This window comes from Sturnus vulgaris, chromosome 22 (genome assembly GCF_052056855.1).
Source record: "Sturnus vulgaris isolate bStuVul1 chromosome 22, bStuVul1.hap1, whole genome shotgun sequence".
Taxonomy (NCBI): Eukaryota; Metazoa; Chordata; class Aves; order Passeriformes; family Sturnidae; genus Sturnus; species Sturnus vulgaris.
In genome coordinates, this window is record NC_142264.1 from 1,894,345 (window position 1) to 1,919,867 (window position 25,523).

The 25,523-nt window shown below is 46.3% G+C and overlaps 1 protein-coding gene across 6 annotated transcripts in view; it reads right to left on the reverse strand.

Annotated features, from left to right (window-relative positions):
* DAB2IP (DAB2 interacting protein) overlaps positions 1-25,523 on the reverse strand; it is a 157,006-nt gene that overhangs the window by 108,219 nt on the left and 23,264 nt on the right. For 4 of the 6 annotated variants that reach the window (XM_088177548.1, XM_088177551.1, XM_088177549.1 and 1 more), the window contains exons 1-2: positions 17,995-18,392; positions 3,120-3,223 (exon numbers count right to left, since the gene is read on the reverse strand). In XM_088177548.1, coding sequence (XP_088033674.1) covers positions 3,120-3,223; positions 17,995-18,112 — 222 coding nt within the window. In that variant the 5' untranslated portion in view covers positions 18,113-18,392. Of the gene's footprint in view, positions 1-3,119; positions 3,224-17,994; positions 18,393-25,523 lie in introns of those variants that run through there. The other 2 variants (XM_088177547.1, XM_088177550.1) reach the window with 1 other exon arrangement.

Sequence of the window (25,523 nt, forward strand, 5' to 3'; positions counted from 1 at the left end):
ATACAGGAACATAAATTCTCCAAAGTCAAATCATTATAATATAATTTACATGACTGCTTTTCAAAAAAAATTAAAAAAATTAAAATGGAAAATAGAGTGTATTATGCACAGGAAAAACTTGGGAAAACAAAAATCCTTCAATATCTTGTCCACAGCAGCTTGAACTGGGATCCCATTATTTAGGATTATGTTCAATGAAGAGGAATGGCAGAAGGGCTCTTCACTTTCATCTCTCCAGGAGTTTCCATTTACTGCCATTAGTATTTAATACTTCATTTATCAAGGATTAAAACCAGGATAGATGGAGGAATGCTGTAAGAGTAGCTTATGATAGATCACTGCAAATTCAGCTGTGTACTGAGCCCAAACAGGCAGGAAAACTGCAGGGAAACAAGTTCATGTTACAAGGAAAAGAAAAACCCTGTTTTGGTGTGGTTTTGGGGGATTTTTGGAGCCAATGTGACTTCAACCAGAAAAAGCACTGAAGTGTTTTTGGTGTTCCTGGAAAGCAAATGATTAATGCTAGAATTGGTGATTAAAGGGCTGGAGAGAGAAATCCTAAATTCTGTCCACTAAAAGACAGAACACAGGTGCTTCCTCAAGCTCTTGGCAGTTTGGACTTGGCCAGGCCTGGGATATTTTCCCAGCCAGTGAAGTAAATCGGGCTCTAACAGAAGGAGTCAATAGATGGCAGTGCTTGATGGGATGGGAGTGAGTCCAACCCAGGGAGCCTCAGCAAATCCTCCCCTGCACCACTTCCCTGCACGGTGGGCACACCGAGGGATTTCTCTGGCACTCAGCAGACTTTCCCAGCTCCTGGCCCCTGAGTTTGACAAAATACCCCAGAAATTTCAGGTTTAACCCATCTCACACCTCGAGCTATTGGGATTGAGTGCAGAGAGGCAGAAAGCTTCTCTGGATTGTCCTAAAGCAAGGCTTTACCCACGGCCATGGAGAAGGGACCCGTTGGTGTCTCCAGCCCTGCAGCATCACCAGCTGCTGCCAGGTGCCCGCTGAAGTGGAGACTAAAATAAATCTCAACACTTGGCTCTGGGAGCAGGCTCAGGACAAGGAGCCTCAGCTCAGGGACCCCTTGGGTTGGAGCCTCAAATTTCTCATTCTGCATCAGCTCATACAGAGCTCTAAGAGCACGGAAGGGAAGGGAGGGATTTACATGGAAAATAATTCTTGTACAGCATGAGATAACCAGGACTAGAGGAGATTTTTCTAAGTTTAAGAAGCTTCAGCAAAAAAATTCTTTTAGGAGAAGGGGTAAGAAAAGTTAAGTCACATATCAAAATATAGGAACTTGATATAGATTTGATTTTCAAGGTGGATATTCTATAATTCAAAAACTACCAGGAGCTCTTGTTTTCAAAAATCACAATGCCCAATTATCTGTAACCTGCCTGGGAAGGGAACTCCCAAGGGAAGTTCCCAAATTTCCACCCCAGTTTGCTCTAGTTTTGAAATAAAATAAAGCAACTGGGAGTGCAACACTGCCAAAATAGCTGAATCCAATGGCTCCTGAGCTTCCCAGGCCCTTGGAGACTCAACAGCAGAAGGATGGAGATGTCAGGGAAGAACAATCAGCTGTAAAATATGAAAAGCTTACAATTTCCAAACCTACAACAGCAGGCTCAAAAGTAATAATCCCATTACCACTAAACTAAGGCACTAATTACTATTCCCAGTGGCTGGAGTGGACTGACTGCTAATGTTCCTCTGGTTAATGAAGGAAGGTGAGGGAGAATATATTTCTAAAGTCAGACATCTGCTGAAGGCTGGGCAGCAGCACCAACTGTACCTAATGAAGCCATTCATATTAATGCAGTGACACTCGGAGGGGGAGCAGGGGAGAAATGAGACGAGGGTGGATTTGAACTCAGAGAAGACAAATGTCATCCATTACCCGTGTGATGGCTGCCCTTATTTAATCCACACTGAGTAACAGAGCTGTTCGAAGCAAGGAACTGCATCCCACATCAGCTGTTCCACCACCAGGGGCTGACCTGCTCAAAGCTGGAATAGTTTCTCTAAAAACCCAAAAAGTAGGATATAGGCCATTGGAAAGGAATAAACAGATTTTTATTTTCTTTGACTGCAGGGACACTAAGAGAAACATTCCCAAATCCTCTGTTTTGTGAAGAATCCAGATTTTCCCATCATGTTTTGCCATTCTCACCAACCAGCAGTAGCTGTTTAAGGTTCAAGGATACTCATTCACTGAGATCGATATGTTCTGATGGCTGGAAGAACTATTTCTAGAACTAAAACAAACTCCTTGTCCAAACTGCTAATCATGACTCATTCACCAGTGCAAATGTTCTCAGGTGAACTGGGTGTGCTCAGATTATTTTTTTTCAGATTGCACCATTGTCTTTCTTTTGAAATTCTGGTTCTGCCTCCCTGAGTTTGGTAAGCAGCAGCTGAGTCTGTAAAGAAGGTGTGGCCTGCAGAGAAACCCTGCATGGAGCAAAGCTGCTGCAAGACCATTTGTGTTTTCTCTGAATAAAAATAGCTGTGTGCAATGAGAGGAGCCCAGACCCCTGGTGTGTGCAGGGAGTGGGGAGTCTGTGCTCACACTCCTCACACTGTGCTGACACTGGGCAGGGGCAGCCAGGGCTCAGCACTGACAGATCCCATTCCTGGGGTCCATGGACACAGCAGTGCCCTTCCCACGGAGCACCAAAACCACTGTTAGTCATGGCACTGAACACAGTGACATCTCAGAGCACTGGGATTGAAGCCATGGAAAAAGTGGATGGCTCCTGCAGGCTCCTGCTGGGACAGGATCCCAGGCTCTGGGCAATCCCAGCCTGGCAGGTGTCCCACGACTTAATGACAGGTTCCTCTAGAGGAGATTTTCCCTCTGTACGAGTGGGAGCACACACTGTCCAGCCGCACACAGTAAATGCACACGGGCACACACTGCACCAAGGAAACCTGTCCATCCAAACCCTGCTGCTCTGCCAGGACACATCTGACAGCACCCATTTCCCTACACATCCATAAACACCCAGCTTCTCTCTCAGGGTGAGCACGTTCCTTTTCCCTCTGGCAGCCCCTCAGGCTGCTCACGAGCATCCCACAGCTCCACACAACAGGGGGACACTGACCGTGACCCTGAAGGGCGTGGTGGCCGCGGGCTCCATGCTGGGGCTCTTCTCCGAGATGCCGCTGGGCATGCTGCGCCTCTGCCCGCACCGCTCCGGGGGCGACTCTGCGGGGACACAAAACAAGGCACAGTCACAAACACACAGGGACAGCACAGGGACACCAACGGGCCGTGCACGATGTGGAGTCTCCCCCCGAGATGTCCCTGTGAATGAGCCAGAACAACGACCCCATGGATTCCACTCCCATCTCCCGGAACAACATTCCATCAGCAGGACTTTCACCTTCAACAATTAGCATTTTTTATACAACTGTAAGCTTCAGATAATGCCTGACAGGTTGGCATTATCATTATTTCCAGTCTGCAGATGAGTAAACAGAAACTGTATTGAGATGAGTGAGAATTATATGCAAAGTACAGATCGGTGCACTCGTGGATTTGATCCTCCTCGGGGAAACTGCTAATGGGGTTAGAGGCACAGGATGCTTAAGTTACCTCTCTAATTCCTCTAGCAATTTGCTTTGGAACCAGAAAAAAAATCATTAAATCCTGATTTTGCTGAAGTATAAGATGAGGATAGGAATACTTACCTCCTTCCCCATTGGCAAGGAAGGGAGGGGGCCGAAAAGGCAAAATTAGTAGCTGTGCTCAACACTGAGGAGATTTAGAAAGATGTTAGGACAGGTGAGCTACAGCATTGTCAGGTGGTGTTTCCTCAGTTCACAAACCCTCTTTCAAAGCACCACGGAACTCACAAAAACAGATTTATTTCCAAGCTGCTATTCAGTGATGCTCAGACCTTGTAACAAGCTTCCCTTCCCAAAACCATTCCAGAATCCTCCTTAGCCAAGCATTTCCATGGAGGTTGTCTCCTCAGCAAGATTCTGCCCCTGCCAAAGCCTGCCTGTAAGAAACAACTAACGCAGCAATTGCACCCAACAATTCCTGAGATGTGTCTTAAACTCATTCCTTGCTTTCCACGTAATCTGTGTGAAACTCAGCCAGCCCAAACCAGCAGCTCACTGCCTTCCCAGCTTCAGCCGAGCCTTCACATGTCTGGGGCACTTTGAATCTCAAGCAGTAAAACCCTTTGGTGTCATCTCCTCTCAGAAGATTCAGGCTCCCACCCCATTCCTTTGAGCTTTCTTTTGTTTTTGGACTGTCATAAAGAAACTACTTGACTACAGCATTTTGAAAGTGAGTTTGAGATGACAACTGAAGAAGCTGCTTTGCATTTTCTTAATGACCAGAAAAAATCAACGTTGTTTAAAGCATTTCTCACACACCTGGCTGGAAAACAGGAACGATGGCATTATGTGAAAGGCAGCTACAAGAAATTATTTTCACCACGTGTTCCCCTGCCCCAAACACTGCTCAGCACCGAGGGAAAGCACCTGGATGGGGGCAACACCCCCAACTTAACTTCTTACCTCATCATTAAAATATACCCCAAGCAGAGCCAGCAAACACATCAGTGTGACCCCAGACCAAACACGGAGCTGACTTAGCACCTAAACCCTCCTATAATTATTAAACTTATGGTTCATGAAATGTTTGGAGTCAAATCTCCATTTTAGCTTCATTTAAGCACTGTGGGGTTCACTGCAGGAGAGACACGTTACAAAACCCTCTGTAAGAAACCAGAAATAACCAGAAGGAGGGGTGGGTGTGGGTGTTGGGGGGGATGTGGGGGGAGCTGTTTGTTTTAAAGGTTAATAAAAATAGCTTACAGGTAAATTAGTAACTCCAGGAATGTACAGAACAGCTTTCCATGGTGAGCAGAATGAATATATAAAGGTTTAAGTGCCCTTTTTACTCCTTCAGGGTTGGAGGCACCATCTCAGGCTGGGTCACTCTGCCCAGGGCCTGGCACCAGCCACGCTGCCACAGCAAGCCCAGGGCCATGGAAAAGGGCACTGAAAGGCAGTAATAAAAACTCTCCACAGTCACTAGAGGCTGAGAAAGAAATGTCTCAATTTGCAGCAGAAGGTATTTGGGTTAGGCACTGGAAACATTCCCATCTGGCCATGGACAGTTACACACTGGAACTGATGGTGCAGAGAGGGAGAGCTCTGCCTGCCCAGCGAGGTTCAGGGACAATGAACCTCAGCTTGTTCCTCCCCTCCCTTCTCCTGGGGCAGACAGACACCAAAACCTCCTGAAGTCCCTTCCAGCCTCGTTTTCTGTGATTTCTGTCAAAGTTGCCCACTCGTACATAAAATAAGCAAGCTGTGATAATAAGCTATAATAAGCAAGAGATCAGATTCAGTGTCTGATTTTGGCCTTTTCTTCCCAGCCTCTCTGGACAGATTTGGTGGCAGCTCTGTGTCACCTCTCAATAGCACAGATGGCCCAGGGCTCATCCACGTTATACAACACAGGAGACAGAAACAAACAACAGGGCTTCCTGCTTTTCCAAATATTTACAGAAGGCTGCAATGGTTTGGGCTTGCTCTGTGCAGAGTAAGATCTTCAAAGAAAAACTTCCTTGAAATTCTCAAGGCCCTGAAAGCTCTCCCAGGTTATCCCCACACTGCTGGGCCAACACATTGTTGGCTGTGGAAGGCACCAGGAGGTTTTAAAGTTGAACATATCCCACTGCCAAGAGGACACACAGCACTGCAAACACTGCACATTAATTTAGGACCTCGGGCTTATGAGTATTTCTGAAACTCTTTCTGTACAGCAATAAACACATTTGGTTTGTTAACTAATTCAAGGCACTGGAACTGACAGAACAATCAATCCTCACTCCACTCTCCCATGCCTGTTTTTCATGCTGTGGAATCATTATGGAGCAGCACAGCAATTCCTCCAGGGCAGCAGCAGAACAGGCTGTGAGCAGCTCCTGGCACCCGAACTTTTGTTTAACCCACCCAACATCACTGCCTCCTTTGAGTCCATTTCTCAGACACTGCTCCAAGCAGGTCATTATGTGTAACAAACACACAAACAGCTGTTACTACTGTTTACTTTTCACTTAGCAAGTGAGGTGTTCTCCCATTTGCATTACCTGCTCCTGGGAATCCCAACTAGTCCAAGAGATCATCAGGATTACGCTCTCATTATGGAGAATAAAGTACATTAACTCCTGTTTGTTCATCCCTCTTCACACTCCCCCCCTCACACAACTCCAGGACCAGCCAGTGGAAGAGGCAGCGTGAACAAAAGCAAAGCGAGGCCGCTGGAAGGAATAACAACAAGCAGGCACTTCCCAGCAAGTTGATTTCCTGATAAGAACCTGCTCCAGCTCCAAACAAGAAAGGGAGGTCCAAGCTGAGCGCTGGGAGAGAAGTCAGCGAGGAGAAATCGCCTGCCTGAACTCACCAGAAGGAAGCCGCGCTGCTGAGCAGCGCACATGCCATGGCACTGGGAAGGAGCCGGCAAGGACAGAAGGAGAGGTGATGACTTCATCAGAGGCAGCAGAAAGAGAAGAATGACCGGAATGCCAGAGCAGCAGCTCCGGGACACACGGCAGGAGCGCAGGTGCCGGCTCCCACCGCCGGGACGTGCCTATGGAAAGGCGATTTAGGAGCACGATAAAACTTCAGCAGATCTTCTGGAGGTGATGCAGGAAATACGAGCTGTCCAGAAGGCAGAACCCTGCAGAGGTCAGGCTGCTCCCAGCTCGGCACTGAGCGGGCTCAGCTCCTCCCTGGCCGCTCCTGCCCCACCGGGCACTGCCCGACATCGCAGTGCCCCAGCGCCTGCCAGGGTGGAGCTCCTGTGAAACCAGAGCGAACAGGAATTACCGGTCTCCTGCTCATACAATTACAGCCCGTGAATTAATTTTATTGCTTAATGAATTTAGGTGTTATTCCTCTAATTTCTGCATTATCTAATAAGTCCTTATTACAAACCCAAGAGAGGAGTGGAGGAGGCACGGTGACAGTGATTTAACATGGCTCACGGTAGCGTTTAGAAATTAAGAACAATCCCTGGAGAGCAGGTATCTATAGTGTCTGTGCGATTCCACATACTCAGGAGAGGCTGCAGAAAAATCTACATTTCAGACAGCTTTGGGTGGCCACAGGAGCCCAGGAGGAAAGATGGATCTTTAGTCTGAATCCAAATGGGGATTTAGAAGGAAATAGAGGCACTTTTAGAAAGCGGAATAGACAAGGACAGAAAATAAACATTGAGCTGAGCCAACTTTCCCCTTCACAAGGCGTGAAGAACTCTGAGAGGGAAGTAGAGATGCCAAAATGTCTGATTTCCAGTGACAAGGGGGCTGTGAGACGTTATGAAAGCCCTTCCTGCTCCCATCAGCTGGCCCAGGAATGCAGCTGCAGGGCCACCTTCGTGGTTCAGTTACCTGCAAAATTATTTATTGGAATGTATCACCCAGAGCCCTGCTGAGCCACAGCAAATTCCAGCTGATCCCATACCGCAATATTAGAACCATACAAAATTAATTAAAAGCCAAACCTTTGTTAGGCAATAAAATAGCTTTTGAAATGAAAATGGTCATGAAGCACAAGTTGAGGGCAGGTGCTGGTGCCCTCTGAACAAGCAGCCTCCTCTGAAAGCAAAGCTAATGAACACAGAGATGTTTTCTCCAGGCTAAGGGAAGTCGTGTCACCCTCACTTCTCATGTTGGAATAAAATGATTTCTTTTTGCATCTTAGAATCTCTGGCTTATACATTTATAAAATTCCATAAAGCCCAGCAATCCCCCTGGCTGTACCCACAACTCTTCCACATCAGAATCCCTGATTTCCTCCCCACTCACTTCATGCTCCAAGCAGAAATAGTTTCACATTTTCTCATGCTCTCATGACCTTTCCAGACAATTAAGGACACTGTTTACAGAACTACAGCTTGTAAAAATCCCTCTCCCTTATCTGAGTGTTTACATACAGAACAAAAAAAAATTGGGATCATTATTTGCCTTCTGGGCTACATTCTGGCACAAAATACTTCGAATTAAACAGCTGAGTCTATGCCCATAGTTAATGCTCCCCGGGGTGATTACACCAAACTGACCCAGCTTTTTACCAGAACTTTTGTTTCCCCCACAGGTGACTTCAGTGGTACAAAAGCACCACATTCAGTGTGACTCTGGTAACCGTGCCCCTGCCTGAAAGCACACAATTCTGTGCAGCTCCAGGAACGGCGGTTGGGACAGTTGTGTGAACTGAAGAGCCTTGTTAGAAGTGGCTGGAAAACAGAAAACAAATCCCAGAAGAGAGCAGAACACGCTGGTTCTCTCACCTAAAATCTGTTACCATCTTCTCTCCAAGTGGGACTAAGAACTCCTGAAAGAAGAGCTTTTTCTTTGTTAAATAATGGTTTGGGGTGACACTGACCTTCACCACGGCACGCTGTGCACTTTAATGGATCTCCCCTCATCTCTGTGTCAGGTTCCTGGGTATCATGGGTTTAATATTCCTCATCCTGCCCCTGAGCCAGGGCTATTAATGGCTCTTCAATCTAGTACTGAAAAAAGCTCTGCTATTTTTCTGAGTACTTGATATGTATCTATTCCTCTATTTTCTCCATTACCCAGTAAGAGAACTCTTCTCCCAGCAGCTGCCTCGGTGCTTTTGGATGTGTGCAAGCAGCAAAGACTTTTCTCTCGGCTTTCTGCGGGTTCTGGCTGCCTGCTGCTGCAGACCTTTCTCTCCTGGAAAGCTCAGGTGGGATTTCCATCCCCCCGATAAGCTCTGTGTCCTCTCCAGCAGGGGATGTGTGTGACAGCCGCGCTCCCAGTGCCTCACTAGATGGAGCTGGAGGCCCTTGGCTGGCCAAGCGCTCCCAGCCCCGAGCCAGCTGCAGCGCTGGGAATTCTCCAGCTGTGGTTTTCCTGCTGGGTCACTTGATGGGCAGTGGAGTTAAGAGCGCTTTCCCTGCGCTTTCCCTGCTTTGGAGCCATCCCAGCACAGCCGGGAACTCTGACAGACACCCAGGGCAAGTCCTGCCCCCCAGAAATCCAGGGGGAACTAATCTTTTACCCGAGGACACAGATTAAATGCATTTGTCAGGGAAAAATCCCTCTCCAAGGGCAAAAGGGAAAGGAGAGAACGGCACTAATGGGAAAGAAAAGCTGAGGTAATTCTCACTGTGAGTGGTCTAAAAACACAACAACTTCGGAGTGCTACAAGCCTGGAGACCAGATCAGATCCACGTGCACAGGGCACAGCTGCAGGTCCCCAGGTGCCAGGGACAGAATATAAGGCATCCAGAAAATGACCCTCCCATTCTAAAGATCAACACCAAATCGTGCTGATTGAGCAGCCTGTAGTACAAACTCCATTTTACTGTCTGGTATTTTTTAACTAGGTATGTGTGTATATATATTTGGTATTTTTATTCTTTCTTGATTAGTCTCTGAAATAAAATATGTATGATATTTATCTTCCTCTGCTATGATATCCACAGAACAAATTCCTGCTCTGCTAACGGCATATCATTAGGAGCATTTCTCCAGGGTGAAATTGAAATCAAGCTCAGACTTAAAAAATACATCAGAAAAAGCTGAAATTCTATCCTGGTTGGGGGCCAGATCGTGGCGACTGCCAATACCCTGGTTAAAGTGGAAAAGATGATAAAGTGAAGTGGAACATCAGCTTCCTCCCATGTGATGATAAAGACAAGCAACACGGAGTGTGGAGAACAAGGAGTCAGCTCTGGGGAGATTTAAATTAGGCTCATCCATCATGCTGAACCTTCCTGCAAAGATTCTGCTCTGTCACCACGAGTTCTTGCAGTACTTTATCCACAGAGGCAATCCGAGGGCAAGGAGAACCTTCCATAGTCTGCAGTTCTGTCCCTGTCACTGCAGGTGTCACCTGGACACACCTCCCAGGGCAGGGCTGCCTGGGGGCTTTTCCCCACAGCTGACCTGGACAGCTGAGCTGAGCAGGCCAGAACAGCTCCCTGCACATGAAACACCCTCAGGAGAAATGAAAACTTCACACAGTTAATTCCCAGGCCATTTTTCCAGCTCTGTATGGTGGCTGCTGGAACAGGTCTGTACTGGTAAAATGCAAATTAAATAAATAAATACTTAATTTATAAGCATGATTCATCAGAGGTTTCATCTTCTACAGCAAGGAAACAGATGTTCTATTGATGGCACTTCATTAGAGAGATAAATGGGGTCACACACGTATCTCTGTTCACATCCATCTGCATAATAGACCAAACATTAAGATGTGAATTTCACATGGTGCCTGTGGCTCTCAGAGCAGCCTCAAAAGGTCCCAATGCCCAGAGCCAGCTCACCCACCTCAGATTGTCACAGCTCTGCTCAGGAAAGCTTGGGATTTAACACTGGCTATTTAGGAGACAGTTTCACTGGAAACACAGAAGAATCCTGGATTTAAGTAATGGATGGCAGTGATATTTGGTAATCACCAAAATGCAGTATCTGTCATGAGGAAGCAACTCAAAGCAGCAGTGACAGCAAAGTCTGGAACCACTGTTCTTCCTCCAGTTCAAGTCAGGGAGGGTTAGGACTGGGGACAGGGTTAGGGACAGCTGAGAGGGATTTTCTGCTTTTCCAAATGTGAATGCAGGAGGCCTCAGAGTTCCCCTAGCACACAGAAAGAAGCCTCCTGCACTTCAGTACCCGTTAACAGAAGATAATGCTCAGAAAATGAGAGTTCTCTTTTCCCCAGATGTGGAGCCTTTGCTGTGTGTGCACAGGCAGCTGTGCCAGGCACTGCACACCTGGGCAAGCACCCTGTGCCCAAAACACTGCTGAGAATCCATCCCTGCTCCCTGCTGCTCCCCAGCCATCTCTCCTCTGCCTGCTCAGACTCTCTTTGCAATTGTTTCACTATTAGAAATTGTGGAATGTAAATCCTAATTTCTTGTGACTGATCCTTTTATTTCCTCTGGGGGTGGGTGGGTATTTCTGCTCCTCTCCCACAAACCTGCTCTGCAAACACTTGCAGGTGGCAGCTGCACACACTCTCTGCAGTTTTCAAGCAAACAACACCAGTGCCAAGGAGAGACAAGAAAGATTAAAAACCAGTCGTGTTTTCACTTCCCAACCTATTTTTGAAACAGGAGGGAGCAGGAGGATGTTCTTACCTACACCAACACTGACATTTGCATTTTCCATCCTGAAAAATATGTCAGATCTGTGTTGGAATTTCTCCCTCCACTACTGCCCTGCAGACACTCCGAGGAGCAAATGGGCACCTGAACAGCAACACTGCAACCCTGCAGAACAATTCAGCAATTTAGTGACCAACGTTCACCCTCCTGGGGAGGTTAATGCACCCCACCCCACTCCCTGAAATTTCGTGTTGGTGTTCACCCAAATTGTAGCTGATCCTAGAAGCAGTTATGTAAATGAACACCAAATGTTCTCACTTCAAACACACCAGCCCCATCAAAATGTGTTCTTGTCTAAGGGTATAAAGGTAATAATTGGTAACCTTTGACTGCTAAAAATGTAAAGGGAAAATATCTTTCATTTAAAACTTGCTCGTTTGGTTACCATGGACACTGCTTAATCATGAAGGATGACTATTACTTGTTCCTATAGAAACCAAGAAGCTTAAGAAGCATCCTGTAATTTAACTCCAGACTCCAAATTTTACACCAGTCCACCTATTACCACATTTGGGCACTTCAGAACAAGCCCAGGCTTGATCTCTGACTCTAAAAGAAATTCAGTGATGCAGAAATGCTGTAAGAAACCAAAAAATATGAGCACATAAGGTACAAAAGAAACTTGCACTTCACATAAATTGGTTTCTTCAAAAGGAAATATTAAGTGCTCAGCATCTGAGGATTCCTCTTTCAGTGCAAATGTTAATGAAGCAAAACTTTGGCCGTCTTTATTCTTGTCAGTGTTCTCCAAGTCCATACAATTGCAGGATATGTTTTTCCTCCAATTGAATGCTTCAATGCTCAACTTAAGATGAACTTCTGGAGCAGTGTGAGAGCCTGGGATTCCTAATGAGCCTCTGGGAGCTGCTCATGGTCCCAGCCTGGCTCTCCAAACCAGACCTACAATAAAAACACGCCCCTCATGCAAGGAAAAAAAAAATACAATGGACAGCACAAACCTGCAAAATTCATGTGCTGCTCTAACCAGTCTTTTAGAGTTTATGCTTATTAGGAAAACCACAACACTTGTCTGGCATTGCTCATCACCTCAAAGCTTTACCTTCAGCACCAAAGAAACATTAGTCAGAATCTCTCTCTTGTGTAGGTCTGGGGGGAAAAAAGCTTTCAGAAATGATCTGTGGCTGACACTGCTCCTTGACCCTCACTGGCTCCAGATGGGGAGTGGATTCACAGCTCTCAAAAAGCCATCCATCCTTCCATTCTCTGATTCCCAAAGGGGCCTGAGGGAGCTCAGTGTAAAAGCCTGACCCCCAGGCTGCACAAACCAGTGTCAGGAGTTGGCAGCTCTGGGCCTTGTGCACCTTTCTTCACAAGCATACACACAAACAATTCGTGTCTGACTAAAATATTCTCTGGGGTGCAAAGGAAAGCAAACTACCCTCAGTAGTGTTTGAGCTGAAAAAAGCAAAACTGATAAAGCCTAAATGAGAACGTTCCCTGACCCAGCTCATTCCCATCTCTATTGAAAGCAGAGTGAATTAAAGGATTAGAGAGTGCCTTCAGTGCAATAACTTAGGGGATTAGTGGCACACTAGAAGACCTTCAAGGGAAATACAGGTTTAAAAGCTTTAAAAGGCAGCTCTGTGTCTAAATTGTTTGGACTGCCACAGCTGTAAGCAGACAAACTTACTCTAATACATGAGTGATCATGAAAAGTCTGCTGAAACCCCTCGAAGCATGTTTTTGGAAGCAATTCTAGTTTGGACTCAGACCAGGGTTTTTTAACCTCTTTCTCATTTAGTACCTATGGCTCGCAGATAAAAACTCATTCTGCATTACTCGAGAGCAAATCTGCTACTTAATTCCTGTCAGAGCAGTCAGCCCCTCTCAGGAACACTGTCAGGGGAAAAGGAGGGAGGGGACTACCAGTAGGAGAGGGCTGGAAACAGAGATAAAGGAAAAGATGAGCAAAATGTGACAGCTCTCCTCAGAGATTCCCACTGGGCTTTCCCAGGGGAACTTTTACAACTTGATTCGTTTTTGATCTCGGAGAATTTCTCCCAGAGAACACTCATTGAGTGTGGATGTTCCTGCATTTCTGACGTGTCTGGAGGAGGAGGAGCAGGTCAGGGTTTGCCGGAGGAGCAAAGGGAGTCGAGGCACTGCTGCCACCTCGCTCCTGCTGAAGGGTCAGTCCAATACATTTGCCTGCAATAAATTCACTCTAAATTTTTGCTTATTAAAGGGATTCCGAGATTTAAGCATTGTTTAATATCAAAACAATTCCAGAATTTCTCCATCATGCACCACTTCCCAAGTCATTAAATTTAGTCTCGATTTTTACTAGACAATGAAGCATTGAACAAACACAGCAAAGTCTCAGCTGGAGCACTGGTGCTAAAAATAGCACAGCTGCCACTGAATATTTCCTATAAACAGCACAGCTTTAAACACTTTGCATATCTTTTCTATGGGCATCTGTCAGCCATGCTGTTAAAATTTGAATGAAAGACTGCAAGACTTGTGTGGTGAAACAGAAAATGCCACAAAAGAGACTTGAAAAACAAAGCAATGATCATTAAAAAGTGTAAAGCAGGAAGGTCGCCTTTTCCTGGCATTTAAAAGACACCACCCTTGGAAAAAAAAAACACCAAAAAAAAAAAACCAACCAAGCCTATTGCTAATATTTATTACTGGGCTCCTCACTTGCCTGCTCCCAGCCCTTAAATGAAAAACAAAGTCCTGCAGAGGTAGAAAGGGAAAAATTCCACGTGATATTGTCCAACATCACTTTTTGTTAACGTACTGCAGAGCAGATTTTCAGCTAGGGAAGATTAGTGAGAGGTGAGTGCAATTTCAGTTGGCTTTAAATATAACAAAACCTCCTTAGCTGTTATGTCACTCTGGGACATGCTGGGACAATTTTCCAGTTGCTGTTTCCCTTGTCCCAAGAGAGTGCCTGATCCTCCGAGGTATTGATTATTTGGGTATAAGCTGATCTCTCATTTATCACTTAAAAGGTTTTGATTTCATCAAACAGAGAGAGACAGACTGAATTCCAGCTGTTTTCCACAGATGTGTATCTGAATAGCCTGTGCTGAGAAAAAACCCCAGCTTGACCTTGGCCTCCCAGCTCAGTGTTTGGTGCACTGAAATTCTGGGTTTTGCTGAAGATCAGTCAGTTTTCTCTTCACAGCAGCCATCAAAGCAAAGGAAGAAGAAAGCCTGTTTAATAAAAATCTTTTCCATAAAACACCTTGAAAAGCATCTGTGATAAACAGAACACAGAGCAAGACATTTATGTCCGAGGCTGACAGAGGCAGAAGGATCAGGAACTCCAACGTTCTCAAATTCTCAGGGCTTTGATGCCAACTGCTTTCCTGCAGAGTTTTACACAACAAAGCCCTGAAGCCAAAGCTGCATTTGGCTCAGAGATGGGACTGTGAATGGAGCACCGTGAGTGGTTTCTGTCAGCAAAGGGAATTTTCAGAACACTTCCCACTGATCCCCATTCCTTCATCGTGTCCACGAGTAAAGAGAAGCAGAGAGATCCTGAAGGAAGCCACGGACCCAAGTGCAGCCACGAGCAGGTGCTGCTGTCACTGAAAATTCTCCTTCTCCCCTCTTTTCCCCACCTCTCCCAAATACCTTCCAGTACATCAGCTGGGTCACCTGGGAGTAATTATAATTACTGCCATAATTCCTCCTGCAGTCCCACACATCTCTGAGCTGAGCAGATGGTCCAGGGGTTCTGCAGGTAGTTTTTATTTTTAATCTGTTTACCTGCAGCCTGTCCTGGCTCTCTGTGGAGAGCAGAGCCGGGGCTTTCAGGCCCTGTCCTCATTCCAGCAGAGATTAGCAGACAGTGAAGCCTGGCTGCTTTACCCCCTCCCACACAGCCCCGGTTTGAACGTGCTGGAGGCAGGATCCCATCAGCCCCCTGAGAGCAGCCCTGCCCTCCTGCTCAGCTTTGCCTCCCCACCAGTGTCCCCGATCAGATATTGCAGCCGGGCCTCCCAAAGGGGCACAGTGACAAACACAGTGAAATGTGATGAATGTGTTACAGGCACCAGGGCTGACCAGAGAGCTCCAGAACAGAGGATGCCATCACATGAACCACTGAACAAGCTGCTGGCACTGCCAACAGCTCCAAGTCCTGGACATTTTTCTGCACACTGCAGCAGACTGGCTCCATCTGGAGCCCCAACACAAAGCTCTCCCCTCCTTCCCTCAGATCCTTGCACAGAAAATGCAAACTCTGCTCACTTTGCCCAGCTGAAAGCACCACAGCAGCTCTTTCCTGAGGGAGTGGCTCTCTCTGTACCTCAGGAAGCAAAACCCATTTCCCAAACTGGGTCTCAGCCCTCCCAGAGCTGTGCAAGCTGCAAGCCCAGCCTGACTTTTCCTGCTGTTCCTGGGGCAGGATGGGCTCTGTCCCTCCATCCCCACCAAGGGCTGGCAGCAGCAGTGCCAGAAGGGCAGGTGTGGGTGGGTGGCATTGCCACTGGGGGGAGAGTGGGCTGTGGCAGGAGATAAACACATTTTCCAATACAACTCCTGTGTGTTCAGAGCCTGGTGGATATAAACAGAAGAGGCTGGAAGGGAGCTCTGGCTCACAGCAAAGGCAGCACCTCAGACTCCTGGGTGCTCCAGGCATTCATCATTCAGGATGGATGGAGCACAGGGAATGGTCCCACACGGGGACATTGGGGTCCCACACGGGACAGGGACCCTGTGCCAGCAGAGATCTCCTCCTCCCTGCTAGATGTGTAAGGATTGCCCGACCCCCAGCAGGCTCCCTGTCCAAAAGTGTCTCCTGAAGTGACATCCCTTGGAAAAGAACAACTTGCAGGTATCCCTTCTCCTCCAGCAGAGCCACAGGCTCACCTGAGCCCTGTGGGGATCTTGGCAAAGGGTCCAGAGACTGCAGAGTGCAGAAACTGCCAAGAGGATGTCTGGGAAACACACACATGGCAAAGCAGACATTGCCAATTCCTGTGAAGTGACTCCAATGAATTTATGGCAACCTCCCACTAAGGATTCCTGATCTCTGAGGATCCCAGCAAACCCCACTGCAGATCAGCCTTTGAGGTGGGGGCCCTCAGCTCCTTCCTTCCTCCAGACCTGCTGGGTTTGAATTCAACATTAAATCCTCCCCCAAAATCTAGAACCTCCTTCTGATTTCTGCATTTTCCACAGCCCTCAGACTCCTACAGTTCATCAATCTTCCAGTGGGAACAAAACTGTTAAGGAAAGTATTCCTGCTGCATGATTCCAGCACTTCCATCACCCTGCTCAGCCTGGACCAAGCACCCTACTATCTGCTGTGTGACACCAGCACTGCACAATAAAAACAGATCAAAAAGAAAGAGAAAATTCTCATCCAGCTTTGCAAATCCCTTTCAGATTTACAGATAAAAGGAGCTCAGCTAGTGCTGAGAGGCAGGAATCCCAGAGACAACACAAAATACTCCAGGAGAGATCAACAGCAACAAGATTTCAGCTGGTTCAAATCCAATTTCTTACAAACTTTCGGGCTGATTCCCATTGCCATCAAATCTGCCTGTATATTCCTCGTGTTCCTGACAAATGATGCCATTAAGTTCACATTGGGTTACCTAAACCAAACTAAACACATTTAGTTTGTCACAGTAACTGAAATGACAGTAAAATATTTTGGTTTTGCACAGCACACAAATTAAGAGGGAAAGGGAACTGGGACATGTTTGGGAGTTTACAAACACTCCTCCCTGACAGGCAAAACAACAGAAAAAAATCATGCAAAGAAAACCACTGTTTGCTTAAAGGAAAAGCTGAAGCTCAGGGACTGATTTAGCTTCCTATTGTTTTCTCAGCAATGATTCAAAATCCTTAAAATTGTCCTGAGTGCCAGGAAAAGAGGAAAGAGGACATTACACTGAGCTGAATCTTGCAGTTCTAAAATTAAGTTGAAAATCTGCTTCGTAAATCAGAATTAACTGCAGTGAGACAAGTCCAAGCCTGGATTTGCACAGACACCTGATGTAAAGTTGCAGTTGTGCCTATTAATCACACAATATCAAGAAAAAAGGAATTATTTTCAGTTAATGGCTTTGATTAGGCTCACAGCATGATAAATATACCAGGACTGCCAGACTGGAGGGCAAACACAACCCTCTCCCCTCCTTTCTGAAAAAATTCAATAGGAAAACACTCACATACTCCCACTTTTTGGCTGCTTTAACAGGGAAAAGAACCAATAAACAGTTATTTCACAGTAGAAGAGAAAGGCAGAATAGCTTGTTTTAAAAATGCAACTGGGTCAGTTGCTGCCTCCAGTAGAAGCAATGGGTTCCCTGTGCCCCACAGAAACATCCCTCAGTGGACCTCCCTCCTGCTGATGAGGACAAATAGGCCCTTTTAGAGCAGGATTTTTAAAAGTGCAAAGTGATTTGGGGCTTCGAGTCCCACAGGTTTCTGCAATGCCTCGGGAGCACAGTCTTTAGGCTCTTTGGAAAATCCTACCCCTAAACTGTTTTCAGCTTTGTCATCTCAAGCCTCTGGTGACACTCGGCTCACGAAGAACAAGAAGTTTCAACACATCTCTGCAGAGAGTCACCATCTCCTAAGCACGGCTTCCCAAAGCTCTGCAAGCATCCCTGAGGTCTCCAAACACCTCGGAGCAGTTCCCTCAATGACACAAAGCGCAGAGCCGAGCCGTGGTTAGCGGGGAAGCCGGGGTTAGTGGCAGCACAGAGGGAAGGTTAGAGCAGGCACGCCTGGCCCGAGCCCCTCGCACACTGACCTTGTGCAGAGCCCGGCCCGGCTCATCCTCACCTACCCACGGCAATTAAAGAGCTCGCAATTACCCCTGCTAAGCCTGCTCCGGCTGCGGGATCTGCTGCGCTGTCTCTGAAGTCGGGACCTCCGGAGCAGTCGGTAGTAGTAGGACGGTCTCCCAGAACTTTTCCTGCTGTTCATGGACATTTTTGGATCTATTTTACACACACACACACATGCAGGCACAGGTTCGCTCTCCCCTCTGGCACTGGAGCAGAACAGTCTCAGCGTTTTAATGAACTGGAGGGTGGTTCTTTGGAGTGGAAAGGGAGAGGGGGGGAAGAGGAACTCTTCACTTGACACATTTAAAAAGAAAAACAACAAGAAGAAAACATAAAAGAGAGAGAGAGGGGGGGGAAAAAAAGCAGGCGGCACCGGAGTGCATGTCTCAGCTGAAGGAGGACTCGCAGCGAGCAAGATAAACTGTGCTAACAACTCCTGCCCCCAAAAAGATAAGGCTGCTGGAGTAGGAATAGGAAGCCAGAGCTGGCCTGGGCTCCCGAAACGTGAAGCATAGGCTGGAAGAAATCCTGGACTGGATCCTGTCCCCCACACAGCGCATCTGATCAAAGTGTCCTGGAAGGATTCCCGGCTCCGGCCGCTCCGCCCTGCCCCGAGCTCATCGCTGGGCTCTGCTGCACGAGCGATGGGGAAGGGGATAATGATCTCCTGGCCATGGGACACATGTTAATAATCATCGTGGAGCAAAAGCCCCGGAAAATAAAGTGAAATTTGAGAGGGGAAAACTTTAATTAGAAGTTGAATGAACAGAGCTCCAGACTCCCCTGGAGGCCCATTTCCTTTCAACATTCAAACTGAGTTATAGCACATCCCACAAATTAGAGAAAGGGCCTATTTACCATTTGGGTCCTGATGGCAGCGAAGATTCTGCCTCCGGCTCATATTGCTCCATAAAATTACATTTCAATGGGCAGAATTAACACTTTAAGCCATGGAAGAAAATAAAACTATATATATATATTAAAAAGATAAAAAATTTCACTCCACATTTACTGTTTCAAAAGGGCAGAAGTGAATTGTCCAGAATCCTGCACCTAAACTCCTTCCCATGCTGGCACAAAAATGATTGAAGGAAGAAGAGTGACAGAAAACATTTCAGAGACCCAGAATGGTGGCCAAGAACTTAAAGCGTGGCTGCTGCTCCTCCCAGGCTGGCAGGTAACAGAGAAACTTCATCCGAGTGGGATGAGCTGCAAAACAACATCTGCACAAGAACTGTGTGTTGTGTCCTCGGTTTGTCCTTTTTCCCAGACTTCTGTGCAAATTTATCTTTGTGGTGTCTTATGAGCAGACACGGGCTTGGCTCTGTTTGAGCCCCGTTCCCGTCAGCAGGAGCTTCAGCAGGAGCTGGAAAACTTCCCTGGATTATCCTGCCTTGTACTCCAGTAACAAGAGGCAGAAACTGTTCCAATTCAGCAACCACACGGGACAGGAGTTCCTTCCCCAGCACCAACCATCCTCTCCGATTTTAGGATTTCACACATTTCCACAGTCATGGAAAACATCAGAATTCTACACAAGCCGTGTTTCCCTATTCCCACAGCAGTAAAGCCACGCTGGTGTCAGCTGAGAAAGGCCCTTCCAGGAGGAAACCCAAGCCTCGCTGGTGTCTGAAGTCCATGCCTGGTTTTGAGGCCACACGTGAGGAATTCGGCGCCAGCGTTCAGGCAGTGCAGGAATGAGCGCTCGGAGGGCACCGGCAAGTTCAGGTCAAGGAGGCAGATCCCAGCTGGACAGGAGGGGGAGGCAGCACCGGGACATCGCTCTGTGCTCCCACCCCGCGGCACGGCCCGGCACAGGGAAAAACCTGCACTTACTGCACATCTGCTCTCCTTAGCCAGAACAATCTTCTTTTACATATCTGGGTACATAAAAAAATAAAAAAAATCAGAGGGGCAACTCTGTTTTCCAGATGAGCAGAGACTCATCCTGTGTGGCTGATTCAATCCCCAAATGGAGCTGAGAACATCCAGAACACGGTGATGGGAAAGGCTGAAACTACTGAGGCTTGGTTAAAGATTTGCTGTAGACGAGAACCCAAATATTCAGTGTCTCTCTGCAATTTTGTGTCATAATAACTGGGATGAAAGCTCTGAAGAGAGTCTTCTACAATTATGCTTTTATCACTAGAAATGTCTTTAGAACGGCCTATCCAATTTACTTTGTCATTCCCAATAGCAAAAAAAAAAAAGGCACTGATGGAAATGAAAGTTTAAACAAAACCATTTTAAAAGCTCACCCAAATTTAGATGATCTGAAAAGGGAAGGTTTGATTTCGTTTAACTGGATCCAGGTGACTCACACTCAGAGCTCTGGGGATGCAGGAGAGGCGGCTGCTGGGATCTCCTCAAGCTCTGAGGGAATGTGAGGTGGGAATGCTCCAGATTTTTAGTTTTAATCAGCCAGGTACCTTCAGAAACACTCATACAGGTGACCACAAAGCAGGAGAAGTTCATGAGGGACTATAAACCATATGACAAGAGAAAGCAGCCCTACATAAAAGCATAAATAAATAGTTGGGAGCTGTGCTCCCCGTTCTCCAGCTTGTCTCTGTCTCTCTCACTTAACAACATTTTTGAAGGATTAAACTTCAGATGCTACAGAGCAGCAGGCAGGAAAATGAAAAACCCACCTGGGGGGGATGTGACTGGGCTGGACCTTTCCAGTGCATCCAACACTGCTCTGTTTTCTTCTTTCTTCACTACTTTTTTTCTCTTTTTGAAAGCCACACCCTGACACAAATACTCTGTGTACAGCAGAATCTGCCACTCACAGATGTGGGATTATGAACTGCTCTGGAGAAAAGCTGACAGCATTAAATCTCCATCTCTAAAATAACACATCCCAGTCTGGCTGCTCCCTGCAAAAGGCAGCTGGATGAGCTCAGTCACAGAGCTCTGCTGGATCTTTCAGGAAGAAGAGCAATTGGAGATAAATGTAGCAGTGATTTTTGGGGTGTTAACTCCTCCTCCCCAGCACCAAACACAAACCTAACCCGTGGAATTAAATGTAATTAAATTAAACACATGCCAAACTGTGGTAAAATACCCAGTCTGAGGTGCTGCTGAGCTTTAGCAGAGAACTCAGCACTCAGGGCTGACCTGGGTGTCACCCTGCCCCTAAACTTTCCTAAACCCAGATCCTCAGAATTTATGGCAAGGAACTTGAATTCCTTAATTTGAAGGTGAAAGTTTCTGTGCTCTGTGTCAGTGGGGTCCAGTCAGCCCCAAACCCCTGATTTGGACAGGCCTGAGGATGCCCTGACTTGCTCACACAGAATTCATGGCTCTGAATTCAGGCTGCCTCTGAGACAGCAGCTGCAGGGATTTCATTTCAGTTTCCCAAGTTTCTTTCATAAAGAAGTGAACTGAAGTTTTCAAAATTTAAACTTAACAAATAACAACCCCCCCCTCCAAGACTTTGGCTGGGCCAGCAGAGAGGAGTGATGGGTATCAACCTAATTTCTAATTTGCATTAGGCCAATGAACTACAGACAGACCACAAAGAAATCGAATAAATTCAGACTGCAATCCCAATTTCCCTGTCACATGCAACCCCTCTGTGCTTGAGGAAGAATCATATTCCTCGAAGGGAAAAGGAGGAAGGGAAAATCTGTACAAAGTATCTCTTTTACAAGCCAAGAGAAACAGAGTTTCTGTCCGTGCTCCCAGACACTCTCAGTGTGTGCCCGCCTGAATTTGCTCACGAGTCCATGGCAGACTCAGCGCTCCGAGCCTGGAAAATTTCCAGGCTTTTTGTCTCGGGGCTCCCAGGGATAAATCAGCTCAGGAGCAGGGCAGGGAGGAAGGTAATTTCCTTTGTGTGAGGATAACTTCACTTCCAATTCAGCTGTACCCACACCAAAATCTTCAGTGAGTTATTTGTTTGAAGGTCGATAAAGGAAAGTTTTATACACACAATTGAAGTAAACTAGTTCTTTTTAGTACTTTAACAGCACATGATTATTTTTAGAGTGCACATAGGCAAAGTAGTTTACTTACTACCTGAGGTAGAATGTAGCAGCTTCTTGCAACAAAACGGTTCATAGACCGGAGATAAAAATGGGAATGAGCATTTACTTTAAATTCAGGCAGAGAATTCACCGCTCTCCATTTATTGAGTGGTGCCATAGGTAGCACAGCACTCTGGCTTACTCCTGCTGTGAGTGTGGGGAGGATCCCGCAATGGAGATGGAAAGGAGTGACCCCGGAGCCGCCTCCTGCGCTCCTCCGGGACCATTTCCTGCCACTTCCCGGCACAACAACGGAGCTCCACAACGGCAGCTTCTCTTCTGGGGAGACCAAAACAAAACCTCTTCACTTGCTCTGCTGACACAGAACTCTCCACTCGGGTACACTGGTTTATAGCCTGACTGGTAATGATGCGAATAAAATTTACTAAGTCAAAATCCATCTAAAGATTTGTGCTAAATTTCCACTGACCTAAGGAAGCAATTAAACACATGGAGTCCAATGCAAATGGAAGAAGAAACTTGTACCAGAATCAAACATCCTGTGTCTCAGAGCAGCCTGCTCCTTTCACCAGGACTGTCAAGTCTCCACTGTACAGCAACAATTCCAAACTAAAAAGAAAAATCTTGTACAAATCTCTAAATCAACCAAAACCCCTCAGTTGTAACTGGGAGCTGCACAACATTTCCCAGCACTGTGTGTCTTCCATGCCAAGCTGCTGGCAGGAAATATTTAAGTGGCACTGTACTTTGCAAATATCCCTTATTACTAAAATAAAATGTTAGCAGTGATTCATTGAATGATTAATGGAATGACTTCAGCTCTGGGTTTCCCAGGATTCCCCATTTCCTTCTCCAAGACAAAACTGGAGCAGTTCTCTGCCATGATCCTGCAGGGGCTTGAAAGGGACCTCAAAATCTCACCTGGTCCAACCTCCAGTGGGAAGAGAGCCCAGATGATGATGATCTTTACCTTCCTATCTGCACATTTAAATGAACAAAACCCACATCACCTCTAGGTTAGGAATTATTAGATGTAATAACAAATTACTGTAATAAACTACAAAATACACATTGGCCTTAATCAAAATATTAATATAACAAAATAAATTAACTCCTAAAAATATTTTTACTTCATATTTCAGCAGTAAACTTGTTGTTGTGTTGCTGCAGGGAAGGAGTTGATAAAAGTCTGGCATCACTGCCTTTCTGTGCCAGATTTATGGGTTATTATTAGCAGAAGGCTCAGCTATTTATCCTGAGTTCTGTTACAGTGGCTTTCCAATGTGGTGTGCTAAAAGGTCAGGGGAAAAGCCATGAACCTTTCAGAAAGCTCCTGCAGGGCATCACTCTCCTCATCTGCATGGAAACTGAGTGTGCTGTAGCCCGAGGTGGGGAGGAGAGAAGGTTTTACAGGTGCTGCAGAGCCCAGGAACTCCCCCAGCCTTAGGAATGCCCTGGGCTGCAGGGAAGCAGCCTGGAACCCTCTGTCCCCTCCCGAGCCCATCTGGTCACCTGAGCTCCCCCTGAGCAAGAATCAGCTCTGGGGGAGTTTAATCTCATGACAACATCCACTGACAGCAGCATCTCTGCGGGCAAGTGAAATGAAAGATTAACTTGATTACACATTATTTCCTGATTAATTAATAGATTAGGCACTTGCAATTCATGTTTAAATGCCTGATAATGATCTCACACTCATGTAACAAATCACTGATTTATACACACACAATCTAAACTTCATTTTTCATGTGACAGATTATTTTCTTCCTTTCCTTGCCACATAATTTGCAAACTCCACTGCAAATACAGTTGCTCGTTTCACTTGCTTTTTGGCATCAGATGACTCATCCAAGGAATATTTTGGCAAGAATGATCTTTAGCCATCTTCCTTATCAGGCTGACATGACAGAGTAGCACAGAAAACACCCTGTGTTTTAAAAGAATTCCCTGTTAACAAGTTGAAAAATGAAAATGTAGCGATTGTTTTTAAAGAGGGCTTTACAAAAGCAACTGGAAATCCTGCAATCAGTTTTTAAATACCATTGTGAGGGTGGTTTATTTAAATTTACGTTTTTCCTTCTGGCACAACAACACAGGGCTGCCCTGAGAGATGTTATTGTCCCGAGTGCAGCTGATAGCAGAATGTGGAGAGCCTCCTTCAAACAACAGAAATATGAAAAACACTCCAGGAGCAAAGCAAGGGCTGGGATGTTTTAAAGTGTGGAAGCTTGGGGCACCTCCAGTGCCTGAGCTCTCCTGAGCCAGGATCCAGCGCTGGGAATTCTCACCCTGCTGGGTCCTCACCAGCCCTGAGCAGGGCACTGGGTGATGATCTGATAAAGGACACTCCAAGTAAAAAGAATAGAAAATATCTAGCAAGGCACACAGAGCCCAGTAATGCTCCTCTATTGCAGCATCAGTTCAAATTGGGTTTTTTCTGCTTATCTTCCTACTTTTTCATGCAGCTCTTCCACTCACAAATGTATGTAGTCTGTATGTTCCCATTCCACTAATATGCCTGTTATATTCCCAGAGAGAAAAAGCTACTAAAAATCTCTCTTCCTATTGAATTGATATCCTTTATTCTCCTAGTATACTCATTTTTCCTGGATTAACAAGTCTACCTCTTTCCTTTGAGCCCCTGCAGAGGCCCAGCCAACAGCAGCTTGTCTTCACATCCTGGGACATCCATGTGGCAGCAGCCTTGGACGAGCTGGCTTGCAGGGACAATTCATTAGCCCAAATGCCACACTGATGCAAAGAAGGCAAAGTTTGTCTGATTGGTGTTTTATCTAAGACAGCTGGGTGGCCTCAAAGCAATTTTGGGAGGAGACACAAAGAGCAGCTTCTTATTGACACAGCTCATGCTTGGTGCTGAATGGCCTTGCAGGAATCATCCTCCCATGTCTTTTTTTTTCCTCCACCCTAAAACAGAACTTTGCTGCTGACCCTCCCAACGGGGACATCTGAGGTGAACTCTGTGAAAAGAGAACACCAGGCAGGGCAGAGCCCTCCCAGCACTGGGGATGGGGCAGCACCTGCACTGTGCAGAAATTCCTTGGGTTTTCATCAGGGAAGAAAATGCCAACACCTGCTGGAACTCCGAGTGCAGGATTTCAACACAAATTCTGTAAAGAATGAGGAGTTCAGTGGGGACTCTGATATAAAGCATGGCCGAGTGTGCAGCCCCTAAACAATGCACAGGTATCCATATATAGATCCAGATTTATTTATCTCAGGGCAGCAGTGGCCCCTGTGCACTGCACAGCTCCCACCAGCCCTGGCAGGATGCAGCCTCACAGCTCAGACTGCACAGTCAGTCTTTGCTAATCTTGGCCTAACTCAAAACTCTACTTATCTTTTCCTTTCTAAATCATACCCAGGACAAGACTAGAATCTCTTTTGAAATGTAAAGGTTCTATAATAAAATTTAGAAAGCACATATGGTACAAATATCAAGCGTGAACATCTCTTCCCATCTTGTACGTTTCAAAGCCTGTGCAAACAGCACTTTTCCCTGGTTTTGATCATGCAGCCAAAATGAGTCATCTGTGAACAATTATG